This window comes from Gobio gobio (genome assembly GCF_949357685.1).
Source record: "Gobio gobio genome assembly, chromosome: 11".
Lineage (NCBI taxonomy): Eukaryota > Metazoa > Chordata > Actinopteri > Cypriniformes > Gobionidae > Gobio > Gobio gobio.
In genome coordinates, this window is record NC_137104.1 from 26,857,563 (window position 1) to 26,878,894 (window position 21,332).

Consider the following 21,332-nt stretch of genomic DNA (forward strand, 5'->3'; position numbering starts at 1 on the left):
TGAAGCGAGGCCAAAATTGGGGTAACATGATCATATTTCTTTGTTTCGGTCAACAGCCTTGCAGCTGCATTTTGCACCATCTGGAGGCGTGCAAGCGATGACTGAGGAAGACCCAGATATAATGAATTGCAGTAATCTAAGCGTGAAGTAATGAAAGCATGAATAACATTCTCCATGTCTCTGAATGACAAAAATGATTTGAGTTTGGAAATGACCCGCAGTTGGTAAAAACTATTCTTAACAACAGAATTAATTTGTTTGGTTAAACATCATTCTGAATCCAAGATAAAACCAAGGTTCCTAACCTGGGATGAAAAATTATTTCCCAACTCCTTAATAACACAACTCCTTAATTTTGGCGGACCAAAAACAATTGTTTCAGTTTTGTCATTATTAAGTTGAAGAAAATTATTCGATAACCATTCTTTAATGTCCCTGATACAATCTATTAAAGGTTGAATGGAATCTCCAGCTTTCAATGGAAGGTACAGCTGTGTATCATCAGCGAAAAAATGAAATAAAACATTGTGCTTCTTAATAATATCCCCCAGAGGACGCATGTATAAGTTAAAAAGAAGTGGACCCAAAATAGATCCCTGAGGTACTCCACTAATAATTGGGGTAGAAGATGGAGAAAACTTACCTAACTCTACGGAAAAAGACCTGTCTATAAGGTATGAACTAAACCACCGTAAAGCTGTCCCCTTGATACCGAATAAATGTTCTAAACGTCAAATAAGAACATCATGGTCAACAGTATCAAAGGCAGCCGTAAGATCAAGTAAGATCAAAACAGCATTTTTACCAGCATCAACTGCAAGCAAAATGTCATTGAACACCTTCAGTAAGGCCGACTCTGTGCTATGATGGGAGGTAAAACCAGATTGAAAGGGTTCTAATAACTTAGTTGCATTTAAAAAAATTGATTAATTGAGACTGCACAACTTTTTCTAAAAGTTTTGATAAAAATGATAGCTTAGAGACAGGCCGATAATTACTTAAACAACCCTCATCTAGACCTTGTTTCTTAAGCAAGGGCTGAACAACTGCATGCTTAAAAGTCTTCGGGACCACCCCAGTGTCCAAAGATGAATTAATCAACACTTGGATACTGGGTCCAATTATAGGAAAAGCAGTTTTTATAATCTCTGAGGGAATAACGTCAAGTGAGGAGGAAGTTGTCTTCATCTTTTTTACCAAATCACAAAGCTTTAGTAGAGAGACCTGCTGAAAACTATGAAAGACTGAACTAGCCAGCAAAACCAGGGACTGATCTGAGAGCTGTGAACTGAAAGATGAACGAATAGCTATCACTTTATCAGAAAACAATGTTAAAAATTTCTCACATAGAGCAGCCGAGGGTTCCTGATGAAATTGCCAGCTAGGATTAATTACTGAATTTAACGTAGAGAATAAAATTCTAGGTCTATGACAGTGTGTAGAAATTAACTCAGAAAAATGCCTTGCTCTGGCCGACTTTGCAGCAGTCTGAAACTTAGCCAGACACTCTTTGAAAATCTCTAATGACACAGTTAAGCGATCATGCTTCCATCTCCTCTCTGCCTTACGACAAGCCTGTCTGAGAGAACGAGCATCGTCATCCAGCCAATAATATGATTTTCGTTTTGGTTGTTTCAATTTAAGAGGTGCAATGGCATCTAAAATATCAGAACAAGCTGCATAAAAAAGAGAGGTTAAATCGTCAGGCCCAGAGGAAGACACAGCATTTGAGATGGAAATTTCAAAGGCATTTACGAAAAATTTCTCGCTAAACTGAGAGGCAGTGAGTGGGTTTATAAAGCGAGAATACGAGCCTACCGGCTTATTCACGATAACGGCAGAGCTCACACTAGGGATCGTAAATAAAATGGGCTTATGATCAGAGAAGGAAGCATTTTCAATATATACATTATCTACAGATGTACCATATGACATAATAAGATCAAGAGTATGACCAAGGACATGTGTTGCTTGATTCATATGTTGGGTAAAACCAAATGAGTCCAGAACATTGTAAAGCTCAGCAACCAAGGGACGTCCGGGGCAACAAACATGTACATTAAAATCACCCAGCATTAACATACGATCATACAACGGAACAACAGAAGTTAAAAATTCAGAGAAATCACTTAAAAATGCACTGTCCGAGTTCGGTGGCTTATAAATTAGAGCACAGAGCAGCGCGGAGGAGGCAGAATGTAACGCTACGCACTGTACCTCGAACGACGAATAACTTCGAACAGAAACAGTGTGTATTTTAAGTGATTGCTTGAAAACCATTGCAACACCACCACCCCTAACAGTAGTCCTTGGGGTACTAATAAAACAACAGTTCGATGGACAAAGTTCGTCAAAAACTGACAACTCACCAACGCCGGCCCAGGTTTCCGTCAAAAATAAAGTGTCCAAATCGCGTCCAGTAAAAAAGTAATTTAAGATAAAAGTTTTGTTGCATATGGACCTAGCATTAACTAGGGCCATATTCAGAGGAGGCTCTGATGACAAGACCACATCCAGTTGAACAAAGTCCAGTTGACGTAGATTTTGACAGTTCACTCCTCTCTTGCGAATCCGTAAACGCGGAGGAGCTGAGTGAATAGATGAATGAGAGAAGTCCGGGAAAACAGAGCGATGAAAAGCATATCTATAATCCCATGAGTGCCGCATCAAATGGAGACCCTCCGCGCTCATAATTTCCAAGGGAAACTCCATTGAAGATTGTCTGGAAGAGACAATTGTCCGCCTGATTCTCACCTGAACACCACCATGACTACCTCTTTTCCTGCGGCGCTTTCCTCGAAGAGGAACGCAGCAAGGTCGCCGACGAACACATTCCACCACAGGTTGGCTGAACGAGGATTTAAAGCGAGAATACAGAGCAGGACAAAATCCATGGTGAGCTCCCATACAGCTATGGATGTTGAGTAAGGTTTGTCGATCATAGGTCAGCACTGAGACCACATTATGCCAGTGCAACACCGTGCATAATACAAACAGAATAGATGTCAGACGAACAGGTACAACAAACTGGGACAAACGAGAGAGACGGCAAGCCGGGTACACTGGCGCCATCTTGTCACTTGTCACTATTGCCCAAGATCATGGTAGGACCGTTGCTTGAGGGCTGAAAGGTAGTGATAATTCTAATTCTACTTCTATAATTCTTTCCGGGGGTCAACACGATTTAAACTGTTTTCAGTTAGATTCACCACAGAACCTTTAATGTTCCCATATCACACCACTGTATAACACACAACCCTGAGTCAAATCTGAATGGATCAAGCGACTTGCACTGTTTATCATTTGTTAGAACAGCAGAAGCACAGTGCACATTTGTCAGTGCTGATCTTTTTTCACGCTGAGGTTGAGAGATGCACGGTTAGGGTAGCGATGTCACACATTTGGACCTAGCATTAACTAGGGCCATATTCAGAGGAGGCTCTGATGACAAGCCCACATCCAGTTGAACAAAGTCCAGTTGACGTAGATTGACAGTTCACTCCTCTCTTGCGAATCCGTAAACGCGGAGGAGCTGAGTGAATAGATGAATGAGAGAAGTCCGGGAAAACAGGGCGATGAAAAGCATATTTATAATCCCATGAGCGCCGCATCAAATGGAGACCCTCCGCGCTCATAATTTCTAAGGGAAATTCCATCGAAGATTGTCTGGAAGAGACAATTGTCCGCCTGATTCTCACCCGAACACCACCATGACTACCTCTTTTCCTGCGGCGCTTTCCTCGAAGAGGAACGCAGCAAGGTCGCCGACGATGTCACACATTTGGAGAGTTTGCAGTTACCCATGCAATCCAATCGAAAACAAAACAAAATCAAAAATCTCTTAACAGAAAATGGTGACAGTTTTGAAATTGGATACATGTTAAAAAGTGTGGACTTGTTCAAAATCAATAAGAGAAATAATTAGAGAATCCTATAAGCATACATTGCATATATGCTGTTAAAATAAACGTCTTATACTTAAATGAGACTTACAGTATATTGTTAACATATAGTATATTGTCGCTGCCCGATGAAACTCACGTATGTCCAAAACGCTTACTTTTCAGGAAGTGAAAAAAACACTGTATTTCAAAAGCAGTTAAATGTAGCGTTGTCATACTTGGTACGGCATCTTTACATGTAACCATATTCTTGCCAGTGTAATGATATAATCCACATTTGACCAAAATTGAGTTTAAATGGACATACGTGGATATTTTACAGTAACGGTGGTCGATACGCGTTCTTCCGATCATTAATTAGAATGGCAAAGTCGCGTTTCAGCAGAGGAATACGTGAGGAATACAGAGGAATACGTGCTGGATGTTCTCAGCCTCTGGCAAGCGGTGATAGCAGTATGAGTGAGGCATGTTCTAGTGACAATCATGACAGTAGCATTACAGGCTATAATTTGATCAGTTTGACTGAGAAAAAGAAGGCTGAATCTTATCAAAGAGACCGAGTTTATTTACATACTAGCAAGCAAACTAATCTGTGAAGAACTAGATTAGAACTAAAATGCGGAGAGCTTCAATGTCGTACTTTCGGCTATACAGTGCTGAGCTTCGATGAAACAACTTCACGAGACCAGCGAGACCGGCGAGATGCTTCCACAGGGCGGGAGATACGCGGCGTGATTGACAGCTTTGACACCAAATGGATATACATGAAAATCAGATGACATGATTTCACAACTTTTCATTGGCCATTTAGATATGTGACGCATACTGTATACGGAAATGAACCTGGACATTCAATCCATCGAAAAATCTCAAAATCGGCAAAATGGACATACGTGGTTTTCATCGGACAGCGACGATATGGTCTTAACATACAGTACCATATCAAAATGTATCATATAAATATTTTTATATATGTACATATACTATGTTTACTATGGGTATTTCACTATGGTAAACCTATTTAAAACCTCTCTAAAATCCTATTTAAGCATACTGAATGTTTGTTTGCATGTTTTGTAAATAAACTTGCATTTATAAATTAGACATATATGGTCTTATACATTATGAAAATGTATCATATAAATAATTGTAATCTATATATACTAGGCTTGCTACGATAGTCGGTGTTCAGACTCAACACCGGTTACATCACTTGCCCACCGTGGCACCGCCCACCGTCTTTTTGATTTTTTTATAGTAATAAAATAATTTAGTTCAGTTAGAGAACAGACAATACGAATAAAAAGCTGAACGTATCTGCTTAATAAAGCAGGATGACCGTGAGTCTCGGCAGCGGCAGGAGTCATTCATCAGATTTAGTGAGGAGCTGACTGAGATGATCGCGGAAGATTTGGTTTCAAAGCGAAACGTAAAAGCGCCTATTTAAGGGAGTTTGTCATTTGTTTTGTTGTTGTGCTTTTCATTAAAAATAATAGACTAATGAACCCATAATTCAAGCAACCCGCAGCCGAATTGGCGCTTATTCAAAACCGAAAGTTAAATGTGCACGGCCGCACAGAGCGCGCATTGTTTACTTTCGCCTGGCTCCGCTCCGCTACGCTGACTGCGCGCATTTATTTTTGCCGCGCGCACCCTCGCGCTCGTGCGGGCGCGTCGAGTATAAACGAGGCTTCACGGACGAACTGTTATTCATTCATGGCGTGCATCTCAATCATAGACTGATCAATGCTTGATCAGTGCCCTGACTACTGAACTAGGGAACTGATTGAGACGCACCCATGGCCTCACAGAGCGCGCATTTACAGACGAGCTGTCATTCACGGTGTGTGAATACGCAACACTGGCGCGTTTTCAGTTCAGAGCGGTCGTGTGCATGTTACTTTCGGTTAGATAGAATTAGTGATTTAAAAGCCTCCGCCGGTGATACCGGTATTACCGGTGTTGTCACACATCAATTAACCGGTGGGAAAATGTCCTCACCGTCACATCCCTAATATATACTATTTATTACAGGTATTTCATATATGGTACAACCTATATAAAACATATACAATCCTATATAAGCATGTTTGCATATATGTTGTTTAAATAGAATTGCAATTTATAATTTACACATATGGTTTTAACATACAGTACCATAGGGCAATTCATCATATGAATTGCCCTATGATTACATGTACGGATTTTAAAAAATTTTCATGTCACACAAAACATTGGATCCTGTCACAACAAATTTGTGGCCATTTGTGAGTTGGTGTGTGTGAGAGATGGGGGGGGGGGGGGGGAGTTATTAATTTATAAAAGGTGATGGGAGGGGGGTAAAATTGTTTTAATTATGTGGAAATGAGTCTATTGATAATTTTGTACTTGACATTTTGCACAACTGTGAATTTAGTAACTGTTAATTTATTGTATGTTTTATTTACCTGCCCAGGAACTACGGGTGGAAAATAGCAATTTGCTAAAACCCGGTGCAATGCATCTCTCCTTGTTATATACAGGGTTAATGTTTTTATTGTGCACTGTCCCTGTTCAAATAAAAGAAATAATAATAATAATCATATAAATATTTTAAATGTATGTACATATCATTTTACTATGGGTATTGATATGGTATACCATATGAAAATCATATAAGCATATCTAATGTTTGCATTCTGTGAATAAACTTGCATATATAAATTAGACATATTGTTCACACATATGAGCTTAACAAACAGTGCCATATAAAAAGTTATCATATAAATAAATTCAATATAGGCTATGCATAATAATATTTATACTATGGGAATTTCATACATTGTATAAACTTACAATGAAATATTTGCATATATCCTAAGGATGTGTGATAATAATATATTGCTATAATATATATGACAACTAGGTATGGAGTCATATAGCCAATCCTACATTTCTGTATGGAATCAGATTTGAAACTTGCTGTGAATACTGTTTATCCTCACGAAGAAAATGGAATTAGGCTATATAGGCTACTATAAAAATAAATACTAAAAGCTGTCATCAGCTATACGTTGGTTTATGGTAGGGCCTAATGTTATAATTTTGTAAAACAAACGGGACCTGTTTCTAGCATGATCCCAGCTAACAGGGAACATTCTCAGAAGAACGGAATTCTGGCAAGGTTCTCTCGTTTTACTGTGAGCAATTTCCCCTTCTGGTTCTCCGCTTATTCAGTCTTGCTGTCAAAATCTGGGGTTAAGTAGTCAAGTGTATGTCGGGAATCCGAATACAGAATAGGTAGCAGGTTGACGTAGGCTATTAAGCTCTCCCTCCGATTCACTCCCCTCACATAAAAAGCTCAAGTTTGAGCCATCTAGCAGATCCCTTCAGAGAGAGCACAGAGCAGAGCTCTTACACCTGTAGACGGAAGCTGAACAGAGGAAATCTTTCATTCTTACGGTCACTCACCCTTGATGGACGTTAGTTTATATTAAACGCCTGACGAATCCTGCACAAACCGAGCTTATAGTTCTACATTTTTCCCCGCTCTGAGATCGAGAAGTTCAAATCGTCAGGCGCAACTTTCCAGCCCCTCAGCGGGCAGCGACACTGAAGCGATGGAGCCGTCCGTTATCCCCGGTGGCGACATGTCCGACCTTTACTCCATTAACCCGTTTAATGTTACTTTTCCCGACGACGTTATGGGTTTCGTACCCGACGGGAGGAACTACACCGAGCCTAACCCGGTAAAGAGTCCCGCGGGAATCATCATCGCCATTTCCATCACTGCTCTTTACTCCGTTATCTGCGTGGTAGGACTCCTGGGAAACATCCTAGTGATGTACGGGGTGGTCAGGTAAGCAAGACAAAACATGAAGACGTTTCAAATATCTATCTATCTATCTATCTATCTATCTATCTATCTATCTATCTATCTATCTATCTATCTATCTATCTATCTATCTATCTATCTATCTATCTATCTATCTATCTATCTTAGTTTATATCTATCCTGATATGTATTTTGTTTAGTTTATATAGGCTACCGTATTGTCTTGTCTATGAAATAAACCAACTGAACAATTTGCCTTGGTGAAAAAAAAAACCCCAAAAAAGATAGCCTACACTTCATTGAACACACACACACACACACACACACACACACACACACACACACACACACACACACACACACACACACACACACACACACACACACACACACACACACACACTACATTGACTCAGAAGTGACGCATGTTGCTACACTATGCTGTCACAATGGGAACCTGCAATTAAGTAGCCTGTTAAAAACTTTGAATCAAAATGTAAAAAAGCAATTACAAAGCACAAATAAATTCATGAAACAGACAAAATATTTAAGACAGCATTAAAAAAATCACACCAATGTTATGGTCTACAGAAATGAATAAACTGCATACAATTACAACATAAAAACCATACAACATATCAACCTGCCTCGACCTGACATTTAGGAAAAATGAGAACAGTTCAACCTTTCTGTTCAATAATTTACTATGTAGTGTAGCCTACTCTTGTCTGGCCATGTGGGTTTATTATGTTCACTTGTGTACCTACAGCCATTATAAAAATATATATAATATAATTTATGAGATAAAAACATATTTTATTCTCCATGATATAAAAAAAACACTGCTAGAGAAAACAAGCACTGTAAACATAGTTACTGAGGTAAAGCCATTGTGACAACTTGCCCCTTGTCTCTATTTTACGTTGTGTGTTGTTTTGGGCATATTCAATTAGATGCAGATATCCTGTGTAAAGAAGCAAGTGTACTTTGTAAAAATGAATAATTGGAGCAAATTCCTCACCATTTTCAAAAGTACAGGGTGAAACCACAGGATGCAGGTCATGCATTACTTTACGTATTTTGTATCATGTCTTAGACCAGGGGATTAGCAACCTTAGGTATTTGCCATAGGCTTTTTCGTGAACAAATTGTAATGAGTGGGGTGCACAGTGTTGTGGTCCTTATGAACCCATCAGTAAGGGAGAGCTAGGACTAGAAATTACCTCATTTTGGTATCATCTGATGGAAATAGCATTATGGGGCACAGCCATGGATATCTCAAGAGACGGCTCATCTCATATTTTGTGAACCCTGTTCCATTTCATTCCAGACTGTGGCATTTAGATGTGATGAATATCTCGCTGTGAGGTAATATATGTTCTCTGTGAGTGGAGGCGAAGAGGTGATGCTCAAATTATATTTCCTACCGCACCCTTTTAAAAAAAAAATCTATCAAACATCGCTGTGGGCCATGATTCACAATTTTAATTGGTTCTCATTCCATTACAAAAAGCACAGTTTGTGCAAGGCAGAATATCCTTTTAATTTATCAGTATTCAGTTGACAACTACAGCGAGAGTCTTCAAGTCGGTGGGTTGTCTGGAAAATTACATTGTGTAAAAAGAACTGCACCAGCTGTGCATTTTCAAAATGACAGTAATTGTTCTGTTCTCCTGGTACTGAGGTGCTTCTACACAGACAGCTTTAATCAACATACTAATTGAGCGCTAATTATTCTCTGCTTCAGAGTAAAGTAGAGCTTAGCTGTAACACAGGGTGCTTTCACTTTGAATAATTTGAAAATTATAAGTTGCACACTGATAAAGATATATTAGGAGTGCAGTGAAAACATAAGCAACAATTATTCATTTTTGTCGTTTACAAAGCTTGAGTTTGTAATCTACATCTCAATCGTTATTAAGATTAAATATATCAAGAAAAATATGTAAAACCATGTTTGTGTATATATATATATATATATATATATATATATATATATATATAGTATATATATATATATATATATATATATATATAGTGTATATATAGTATATATATATATATATATATATATATATATATATATATATATATATATATATATATATATAGTCACGGGTGAGAAATCACACAACAAGGTAGCTCGTGAAAGTGAACCCCGGAGGGTGGATTTAATGTGAACACTTTGGGGAATAGGTGCAAACGGTGAAACAAAGGTGCGTGCTGTCGTCGTGGCTGGTGTCCCTGTGAAGTCCTCGTGCTCGTGAAGGTGGGTGTCCAAGCGTGCTCAGTCGGGCTGTCGGTCACTCGCTGCCTTCTGTGAGGTAAGAGAGAAAGGGTTAGTTCCAGCACGTTCAGCATGAGACGGGTGTCTGCTCAAGTGAGAGCGGCAGCGGCTTTTACACCCTCTCGCTGATCGGGTGCAGCTGTGACCGATCAGCCCGTGATGAGGTCGTGCAGGTGCCGTGCGTTGGTTGCCAGGGCGACGCTGATATGCCCAGAGAGACTCGTCACAATATATATAGTATATATAACAACAATATAATTGCAAGCTATTAATTAGATAGATATTAATTTAAATTATTTGTATATTATTATTATTCATAAATATTTTTGCAACAAACACAGAGGAGACATTTATGGAATCTGTAGCCCGAGTTAACTAGTTAACTGTGTCTAAGCAATGGCGTTTGTTCCCTTTCGAGAGTACTCTCGTATTGCGTTTAGCTAAACGCTAGGGGAATTTCCTTTCCTCGAGATTTTGAAGCATATTTTTATCCTAAAAATACCATGTAAAACGCAGTGCAGCTGCACAGCTCTCAGCAGAAAGCAGCTGCGTGCTGATTGGCTGTGCCGCTACAACTGCAGGAACCTATGGCGAGCCCGCTGGGCAGGAAGGACCAGTCAGGTCCCTCTAATATTCCCGCCACAAGGGGCAGCAGAATTTGCATAGCCGAGGGTATAAAAGACCCTCTCTCGCCGGGTTCGTCAGATTATTTCTTCTTCAGTGACTCACCTTGCTGAGCTCTGGATCGAAGCCTGCCGTCGACACGCACCCAGCGGAACTCTGCAGCCTGAGGACATCGGACTCTCCGCCTTCAGCCTGCCTTCCAGCTGCGCCATCCGGCACATATCCTTTTATTCAATACCACTCCGTGTGTTTGCTACACACTCAAAAAGAGCCGAGACGTTGTTTCAAATTTCTTGTCCCTACGCCTCGTGTAGAGGTTTTCTCTCGGACGAGGATCGGCACATCATCTGCGTTTCATGTCTCGGACGAGACCACGCGCAGGCCGCATTCAACCAGGGTGGCTGCCCGGAGTGCGACGAGCTGGCGCTGCAGACCCTTCAGGCTCGACTCGCCAGTTTGGACCCGAATCCCGTCCCTTGTTCTCAGCCTCTTGAGCCGCGTAAGAAGAAACGCGCCGACCAGAGGCCCCCGGAGCGCTCTGACAAGCACACGCCGGGCATTTCCCCGCATGCCTCGCCATCGCCTGTCACGTTCGCAGAGGATCAGCACAGCTCCCCTCGTCTGGCGGCTGCTACTGTTTCCTTCGGCGGACCGGAAGAAGAGGAGGATGACAGCCTTTCGCTTGCTGCACCTGAAAGCGTGTGGTCGGACACCGTCTCAGAGCACGCCACTTCGACGCGGACTGCCAGCGGCAGCAAAACCTCAGTGGACGCTGAGGCCACGCTGAGGCCAAAAAAGGCCGGTGGTCTCAGGCCCATTCTAGATCTCAGACATCTGAACAAAGCCCTTATGAAGCGCCCGTTCAGAATGTTGAAAATGAAACAAATCCTCACGCACATTCGCCCGGGAGATTGGTTTTTCACTGTGGATTTAGAGGATGCCTATTTCCACATACAAATAGCCCCTCATCACAGGCCATTCTTGAGATTCGCCTTCGAGGGGAAAGTATACCAATACAAGGTGCCACCCTTTGGTCTATCTCTGGCTCCCCGCACGGTTACGAAATGCATGGAAGAGGCGCTAACCCCACTGAGGCTTCGGGGAATGATAATTTTAAACTATCTCGACGACTGGCTCATAATAGCTCAGTCATAGATACAGTTATTGAACCACAGATCTTGGCTTCTCAATCATTTGAAATGCTTGGGCCTCAGAATCAACGTGGCAAAGAGCTCATTGTCTCCCACACAGAACGTTTTGTTTCTGGGAACAGTGTTAGACTCACTGCAGATGAACGCGCGACTGACGTCACAGTGCACGCTCTCTGTTCAGAACCGAGCGGTTTCCCTCAGGTCCCGTGCACTCACTCCTCTCAAACACTTTCAGAGGATGTTGGGTCTCATGGCCTCGGTGGCGCCAGTTCTCAGACTAGGTCTGTTACACATGCGCCCCCTACAGCACTGGCTGAATCGCCGCGTTCCAGCTCACTGCATGGCTCTCGGCCCGATTAAAAATCAAGGTAGACCACAGCTGTGTGTGGGCTCTGGCTCCTTGGAGAAAATCCCGTCTGGTATCAGACGAGCGTGAGTTTGGGCACTGTTACGAAGTGGAAAGTTATCTCGACAGATGCATCCAACCTAGGTTGGGGAGCCCTTCACGAGGGCAGGCCAATCTCCGGTCTCTGGTCAGACTCGGAAAAGAGCCTTCACATAAACTGTCTAGAGATGAAAGCGGTCACACTATCGCTAAGAGCTTTCCTTCTGTACATAAAGCACCACCATGTCCTGATCCGAACAGACAGCAGGTCAGTGGTAGCCTATATAAATCGCCAGGGCGGTCTAAGATCTATTGGTCTACACACAATGGCGGAAAAAGCCCTAATATGGGCAGAGCACAACCTGAGCTCGCTGAGAGCGACTCATGTGCCAGGCATTCTGAATTTGGGTCCGGACATGCTGTCCAGGGGCAAAGTGTCCCCAGCAGAGTGGTCTCTTCACCCACATACGATTCAGACAATCTGGGGCATGTTTGCAGAGGCAAAAGTGGATCTTTTCGCCTCACAAGACAATGCTCAATGCCTAATATATTTCTCCAAGCACAAGGATGCGTTGGCCCACGAATGGCCCAGCCTTCCTCTTTATGCTTTTCCCCCAATCTCAATGTTACCTCAGGTCATAGAGAGGATCAGGGAGAACAAATGCGCTGTGCTTTTAATAGCCCCGCTTTGGAGAAATCAACCATGGTTCTCACTGTTAAGTCGGATGTCAGATACAGCTCCGTGGCCAATACCGCTGAGGAGAGACCTCCTCATGCAGGTGAAACGGCAGATCTGGCATCCCCGTCCCGATCTATGGGCATTTCATGTCTGGCCCATCAACGGGTACATGAGAACCTCTCTGAAAATGTTTTAAACACTATTTCTGAAGCTAGAGCCCCCGCGACTAGGCGGCTCTATTCAGGCAAATGGTCAGTCTTTTCGGACTGGTGTAAAGCACGAGGTCTGATCCCACATAATTGTGAAGTGTCAGAAGTGCTCAATTTTTTACAAGAGCTAATGGACGCGGGTCGTTCCCCCTCCATGCTCAAAGTTTATGTGGCTGCTATAGCAGCGTATCACATTCAAGTGAGTGGACTGTCACTGGGGAAGAACGATCTCATCGTGCGCTTCCTTAAAGGGGCTGGAAGCCTTCACCCACCTCGCCCCCCTTCAGTCCCTATATGGGACCTGTCCATGGTCCTGGATGCTATGAAGGGCTCAACATTTGAGCCTCTGCATTCGGTGAGCTTAAAGCTCCTATCACTCAAGACCGCTTTTCTGCTAGCGATTGCATCAGTTAAGCGAGTGGGTGACCTGCACGCCTTTTGTCTGGAATTTGGGCCAAACGACTCTAAAGTCGTCCTCAAACCAAGACATGGATATGTACCTAAAGTGCTTTCAACTCCATTCAGAGCACAGGTCATTTCACTTTCAGCACTCTCATCATCATTAGATGAGGAAGATGCTAATTTGCTCTGTCCTTTCAGAGCGCTGAGTATATACATAGAGCGTTCCGCTGCTTACAGGCAAACTGAACAGCTCTTTGTGTGCTTTGGCAGCCGCACCCGCGGGTGCGTGGTTACAAATCAGACCTTGTCACGATGGATAGTGGATGCTATCTCGCTGGCTTATGAGTCTAAAGATCTGAGCTGCCCTATAGGCGTCAAAGCTCATTCTACTAGAGGCATGGCCTCATCATGGGCTTGGTTTACTGGCATTTCTCTGAATGATATCTGTGCGGCGGTAGGCTGGGCCTCCCTGTCCACTTTTATCAGGTTCTATAATTTGGATGTCCCTGCCTTACAGGCTGGGCTTCTCGCTGTGTACTACATATTAACCCCTTAAGGCTCGACAGTCTGGTCTGGGTTAAGTATTTGTATAAGTCATAAGCACATTCCTTATACGACTCGAATGTTCTGGTCATTCAATATTTTTGGCCCGACTATGTCTGGTCTATACATATACATATATATACATACATATATATATATATATATATATATATATATATATATATATATATATATATATATATATATATATATATATACTACACGTATCTTGCGTGTTATTCTCATTAAATGGCCCGACTCAGGTCTGGTTCATATTGGGACTTTTATAATATCATAGTTACGGGCCCACTTATGTCGGCCTGGGTATGGTGTCTTCAGGCTTTCAGAGCCGTTAAGCGAGCACGGCGTTTTGCATTGTGTCCCCTAGCGTTTAGCTAAACGCAATACGAGAGTACTCCCGAAAGGGAACGCTTCGGTTACTAACGTAACCTCGGTTCCCTGAGAAGAGGGAACGAGTATAGCGTTTGCTTGCCGTGCTTCGCTTGCTCAGGGAGTCCCTTCAGTCGATTAACCTGACGAACCTGGCGAGGGTCTTTTATACCCTCGGCTATGCAAATTCTGCTGCCCCTTGTGGCGGGAATATTAGAGGGAGCTGATTGGTCCTTCCCGCCCAGCGGGCTCGCCATAGGTTCCTGCAGTTGCAGCGGCACTGCCAATCAGCACGCAGCTGCTTCCTGCTGAGAGCTGTGCAGCTGCACTGCGTTTTACATGGTATTTTTAGGATAAAAATTTGCTTCAAAATCTCGAGGAAAGGAAATTCCCCTAGCGTTTAGCTAAACGCAATACTCATTCCCTCTTCTCAGGGAACCAAGGTTACGTTAGTAACCGAAGCGTTTCTAAGACGAACAGGTCACAGGCGCCGCCACTGCGCAATAACGTTACCCAAAAATGGCCGCGGGACGACGGGTGTTCATTTCATACTCTGTGAACAATGGTAGCTTATTTAATGTATAAATTAAGATATATGTCCAAAAAACTGTTAAAGAAATGCTACACACTTTGTAGTGGTGTTATCATGGCATAATACTCTGGTTGTTAAATGTATTAGCTGTATGATTTGGAATCGAATCTATAGGCCTACCTGTGAAATCGTTCACAGACAGCTCACACAGTTCAACTTATAAATATATTCATTGCTGGAAAACAATAGGATGCATTTGCAGATTTGCTTTTAACTGACTGTAGGTTCACTGCCACTTTGTCAGTGGGTGAGAACCCGCTTCAGAAGATTGAACTGAACTGAACTGAACAAATCATTCAAACTGATTCGCAAATCAATTCAGACAGTTTTGACAACTTGTTTTATCAAGTCTTTGAACAGAATCGACTCAAAAGTGTGATTCATTTGTGAATAGGGCATCGGTCATGTTGCAGAAAAAAGAGAAAGGAATAAACTACGCATTTCTTACACATTCAACATGTTTTGCATTAAACTAAAGTAACGAGTGTAAAGGCCTGTTCACACCGGGACGATTTTCACGCGCGTTTATCGACGACGTTTAACGACTTGTGACTAAACAAAGGGCGCCGATGTGAGCACACCGACGTGCAAAACGCCTGGCGTAAAAGCGTAAATAAAAAAAAAACGCCTTGGGTTCCAGGGTTTTTCCTGGGTCAAAAATGGTCTTCGGTGGTGGCTGACAGACATGGTCATCCATACACACACACACAGTAAAAAAGTACCCTACCCACGTGATCTGCAAGCGCAATACTGACAATACATTTTAAATAAATTCAAAGAAAGTTTGTAATTTTTGCTTATCTTATTTTGATACCTTGATGTTTGTTTTTGTTCCTCATTTTTACACTATTTACAGATAATTGTTGTGGTATGTAATCATATCAATATTAAAAAGTAGTATTAAAAAAATTAACAAATAGCCTAATTTTCTGCCATATACAATTTCATCAGCAAGCTAATAACAACTTTGTTCTGGGTTCACCTCACTCCAGTCTAAACTAGATGATTTTAGGCTATTTATTTTACTACACATTGTGAACATAAATAAGCTGAAAGACTGTGGATAATTAAAACTAACTCTTACACCCACTTTTGCTAAATTGTGTAAGCACACTTGTGTTCTCATTTCAGATGTGTTCAGAGTAAATTATTAAACTGATTCGTGAGTTCAGTGTTGGACAGATCAGTTGTTCTAACCAGTCTTTAAAATGATTCAGTTCAAAGGAGTCATCAGGTCGCGAATCGGACATTAGCAGACGCAGTGTTTCCCAACCTTTTTTCGGTCATGGCACCCTTTGAAAATGTTCTCCATTTTGTGGCACCCCCTCGCATACGTTACGCTTCAGTATTTGCTATGTTCAGAGAAAAAAGGACTACTGTCAAATAAAAATAAAGAACATAATAAGAACAAATAATTTAAATACAAGCAGCAGCACAAATAAATACTTTTGAGCAAAGATACTAATAAAATAAACGTACTCGGTTACTTAACGTAACCTAGGTTCCCTGACATAAGGAAAGGAGTACTGCGTCGAAGACGCCATGGGAATTCTCCTATTCTCGAATATACTGAAGTAATTTGTAAAATCACGCAGTGCAAAAGTCACGCAGTGCCCAGTCAAAACAGCGTCAAGACATCTCGCACGCTATTGGCTGAACCAATGGCAGAACAGCGTAATCTGAGCAAACTAATGGGCACAAAGCCTGCGGAGCTGAGTGCAGTACTTCTTCCCTTATCTCAGGGAACCGAGGTTACGTTAAGTAACCGAGTACGTTCCCTTTCGAACGGTCAGTTCGTACTGCGTCGAAGACGCCATCGGAACCTGTAAAATCCCGCCGTGCTATGATAAGCGCAGTGACATGTACTCCCTCAAGTTTGAACACTTATTAGAAAGGGCTCAAGACTAGAGTTATTGACACATAATTTCTATAAATAATATATATGTACACATTATATACACAGTATATATATGAGCCTTATACTACTGGGCTCATAGAGGCCGGTAACTATAAGGAATGTGTAAGCATTGAAGCATATGAAGGCCCCAAATGCCAACTTATGATGGGGACGGGCTTACAAGGCCGTCAAATATTTGTTTAGCTTAGTATTTTTCTATACAGTGAGGACTTGTGCCTGCAGTGCAGGGACATCCAGACTGTAGAATCTGGTAAAAGTAGATGGTGAGGACCAACCTGCCGATCTACAAATCTCACCCATAGAAGCTCCGCTAGACCACGCCCAGGAGGAGGCCATGCCTTTGGTGGAGTGAGCTATGACACCTATGGGGCGTTGGAGGCCCATAGTGTCGTATGCTAACGCTATCGCGACCACTAGCCATCTGGCTAGGCTTTGTTTGGTAACCGGAAGTCCCTTAGTTCGGCCACCAAAGCTGCTCCGACTGTCTAAAGTGGGAGGACCGCTCAATATATGCTCTAAGCGCCCTAACAGGGCCGAGCAGGTGTAACTGTCTCTCATCCTCCGAAGGGGGGAGGGCAGAGAGAGTGATTACCTGTGCTTTGAACGGTGTTGAAAGCACTTTAGGTACATAACCATGCCTTTGAGGATGAATTTAGAATCGCCTGGGCCAAATTCTAAACATGACGCGTTCACAGCTAGCGCTTGAATGTCACCGACACGCTTAACAGATGCGAGTGCTAATAGCAGGGCAGTTTTCAGCGAAAGCGGCTTAATTCAGCCGTCTGCAACGGGCGAGGGGGGTTAAGCCTCCTGGCTCCTTTTAAGAATTTTATGACCATGTCCTGTCTGCCCACTGACTGGCCCGCTATCGGTGCATGGGATGTGGCGATAGCTGCCGTGTAGACTTTGAGTGTGGATGGAGTGTGTCCTGCATCCAACATCTCTTGTAGAAAAACGAGAATCTGTGATATCTCACATGACACTGGGTTATAGTTCCTGACTGAACATCAATCAGAGAACACTGACCGAACACCAGTCAGAGAACACTGACCATTTAAAGGCTTAGAGACGTCTAGTAGATGGAGCTCTAGCTTCACTTATGGTGCTCAAGTCACTGGGAGGTTCGAGCCCCCCTTGAGTGGCCAAACATGTAACGCCCACAATTTTAGGGTGACACGATTTCGTTCAGACACGATTTCTTAACCGCAACCTGAGAGAATCAATATACTAGCCAATCAACCTTAGTTTGTTCGCTTGGATACGATTTTCACCAGTTCAGCCAAAATGGAGAGTTATGTACTTGCATTTGGATGCTCCTATGAGCATGGGTTCCTCTCAGGATGTAGTTGCTTGGCTGGGGAAAACTTGTTGTGTTCGGAGGGACACTTGGTGGTTGGATGGATTGTTGGTTTTGCAGGGTAGCCTCGTAGTGCCGGATCCTGGATAGCGTTAGCTGGTTGCTACACAACGGGAGTTTCTCTGAGTCTGGGTGAGCGGCTGCGTGGACTCCAGGAAGTCTTCTTCGACGAGGTTCGAACGGAGTTTCGGAGTTTCGTGAAAAGCTCTTGGTAGCTCAAAGTCAGTGAAACGTGTAGGCAGATGGAAAGGCCAGCACGGACTAAAGCAGACATCACCACACATCTTGTTTGTCCTTTGTTTAGAAGCGTGTCCCAAAGTCTGTCCTTGAAAGTGTCCCCAACCAATCGGCTGTTGTTTTGGGCGTGTCTTACGCCCACTTCCGCTGTGCTAGTAATATCATTAGCATAATGTCCACATTTCACGTGCTGGCATTCTTTGCGAGTTTGATTAAAGACTTTTAAGAAACCAACTTTCATAGTGTGATTATGGTGCATTTTAAACAAATCTACCTTGCACCAAAATATTGGGCATCATTTATCCATCTCATAGATACCAAATAACATATACTTCCCATATATGAAGGCTTAATAAAGATTAAGATGTGATAACTGTCAATGTTTAAGATCTATTGTGATTTGGGCCTTCAGAAGGCTTTTAGCGGCTCTTCATGTCCCGATAAGGCTGTGCATGGGGTCATGAAGATGTTTGTTGTCCCTACGGTTCAGTCAGGGGTTATGTATTTGGAACAAAGAAAAGTCTTCTTATTGTCCAACGTTGTCCTTTCAAGTTGTCTGATAAGACAGACAAAGGGGGAGAAAGGATGTTGTCTCGGGCCATTTGGCCCCATGGCTTAGCTTTATTTACTCGCTTTACTTGCTAATTGTGGGCGAGGGAGGGGGTCTTCGGCTCTCTGGAATATGATGTTTGTGTGAATCAATGCCTGTTCAATGGATAATCCTACACACCTCTGAGCATTAGATATAATATATTATTAAAATACGTCAAACAATGAGGATGGGTAATTGTATTCTTATGCATATGTTATGAGTACACAGGAGAATAAATCACACATTAAATCGAAAACAAGAACCGATAAGTGAACTATACGTAACAAAGAGTACAGACAGACAGGAGAAACAGGAATTAAAGGAAACAAAAAAGATGATCAAAAAATAGTCCATAACTGTGACAGTAGACTCTCCCTCGTGGAATGTCTAACTGAGGAGGGAGAGGCTTAGGAGGGGGACGAGGGGCTGGTAGAGGGTAGGATACATGAGGAGATGACATCGGGAGAGATCAGGGTGACGATGACGGAAGGAGCCAGGGAAGAGACGAGAACAGATTAAGCCAGCTTGGAACCCAGAGCACAGTCAGGAAGAAGTCCCACGGCGGAGTCAAGGGAGGGAGGGGCCATGGGGAATATTTGGCAGCCAGACCCAGGGAGACGACAAAAGGAGACAGCGCTGATGGAGGTGGAGACCCGGGCGGAGCCAAAGAGCTGATGAGACCAAGCGACATTGGTTGATCTAAAGAACGAAGCTGAGCCACAGCAACAAGCGTCCAAGGTGAAGCCAGGGTGCAAGAAGACTGAGGCAGAGCTGTTGGGACTGAAAACCAAGGCGGAGCCAGAAAAGAAGGTGGAGACGAAGGGGTGAAGGGATGAAGCACAGCTGGAAGTCCGTGGCACAGGTGGAGCAACAACTGACCAAGGCGTAGCCGGCGGGATGAGGGAGCCCAGTGAAGCCATAAGGAAAATGGTCCCAGGTAGAGCCAAGGGAGGGAGGAGCCAAGGTGAAGCCGACTGGTCAACAAGCCAAGGTGGAGTGAGCGGCTTGGCAGCTGAAGGTGGATCTAGGGGATCTCCTTGCCAAGATGGAGACCCGAGGCAGATCCACGCAGCAGATAATGACAGACAGGTGAAAATCATATGTAACCATAGGAACAAACAAATATATAATCAGTAATCAGTAAGTTAAATATGGTTAAGTACAGGCCTGTTTCTATCTTTGGTGTGTTGTCTAAGATAACGGAAATAATTGTCTATGACCAGATGACATTTTTTTTTGTAAAAACAATATTTTGTATGATTTACATTTACATTTATTTACATGTATTCATTTAAGAGACTAGTTTATCCAAAGCTACTTACAACTGATGAATACAGGAAGTGATCCGTCATGAAGAGGCAAAGAAACGCGAAACGTGCTTGAAGTATCAAGTTTTGGACATTACTCAGAGCATCATACGCCAAGGTAGGGAGGAAGTAGGGGGAAATAGAAGTAAAAGACTTCTATTTTTTTTTAAAATGAGGATAAGGGCTCACGGAAGAGGTGAGTTTTCAGCTGTCTTTTGAATGTTGTCAGTGATTCTGCTTTTCGGATGGAGGTGGGAAGATCGTTCCACCAGCAGGGAACGGTAAATGAAAATGTTCTGGAGAGGGATTTCATGCCTCTCTGTGATGGTACTACAAGCCGTTGTTTCTTAGCTGAGCAAAGGCTTCTGGTCGGGGTGTAGACTCGTGTAGCGAGTCAAAGTATGCAGGAGCTGAGCTCGTGGTGGATCTGTAAGCCAGCGTCAGTGCCTGGAACTTGATGCGAGCAGCAAGTGGTAGACAGTGCAAAGAGATGAAGCGAGGTGTAACATGATCCCTTTTGGGTTTGTTGAAGACAAGATGTGCCGCTGCGTTCTAGATCATTTGAAGTGTTTTGATCGCACATGACAAAAGTACAGCAAGAAGCGCATTGTAGCCTAGAAATGACCAGGGCCTGGACGAGAAGCTGTGTTGCATGCTCTGTTAGGAATGGTCTGATCTTTCTGATGTTGTGCAGCGCAAACCTGCATGACCGAGCTGTGGTCTTTGAAGGACAGCTGGTCATCAAAGATTACTCCAAGATTTCTGACCAACCCAGAGGGGGTGATCGAAGATGAACCTAGCTAGATGGTGAAGTTGTGTTGTATAGTCGGATTGGCAGGGAATACGAGAAGCTCAGTCTTTGCCAGGTTGAGATGTAGGAATGTTCATTCATCCATGCAGAGTTGTCCGCTAGACAGCTTGAGATTCGTACAGCTACTGTGGG

At 42.9% G+C, this 21,332-nt stretch overlaps 1 protein-coding gene across 1 annotated transcript in view; it reads left to right on the plus strand.

The window, feature by feature from the left end:
- Nucleotides 1–7,501: 7,501 nt before the first annotated feature.
- oprd1a (opioid receptor, delta 1a) overlaps nucleotides 7,502–21,332 on the plus strand; it is a gene marked incomplete at its 5' end in the record, with an annotated part of 67,624 nt that continues 53,793 nt past the window's right edge. The window contains one exon of the mRNA XM_079828288.1: nucleotides 7,502–7,740. Coding sequence (XP_079684414.1) covers nucleotides 7,502–7,740 — 239 coding nt within the window. The remainder of the gene's footprint in view (nucleotides 7,741–21,332) is intronic.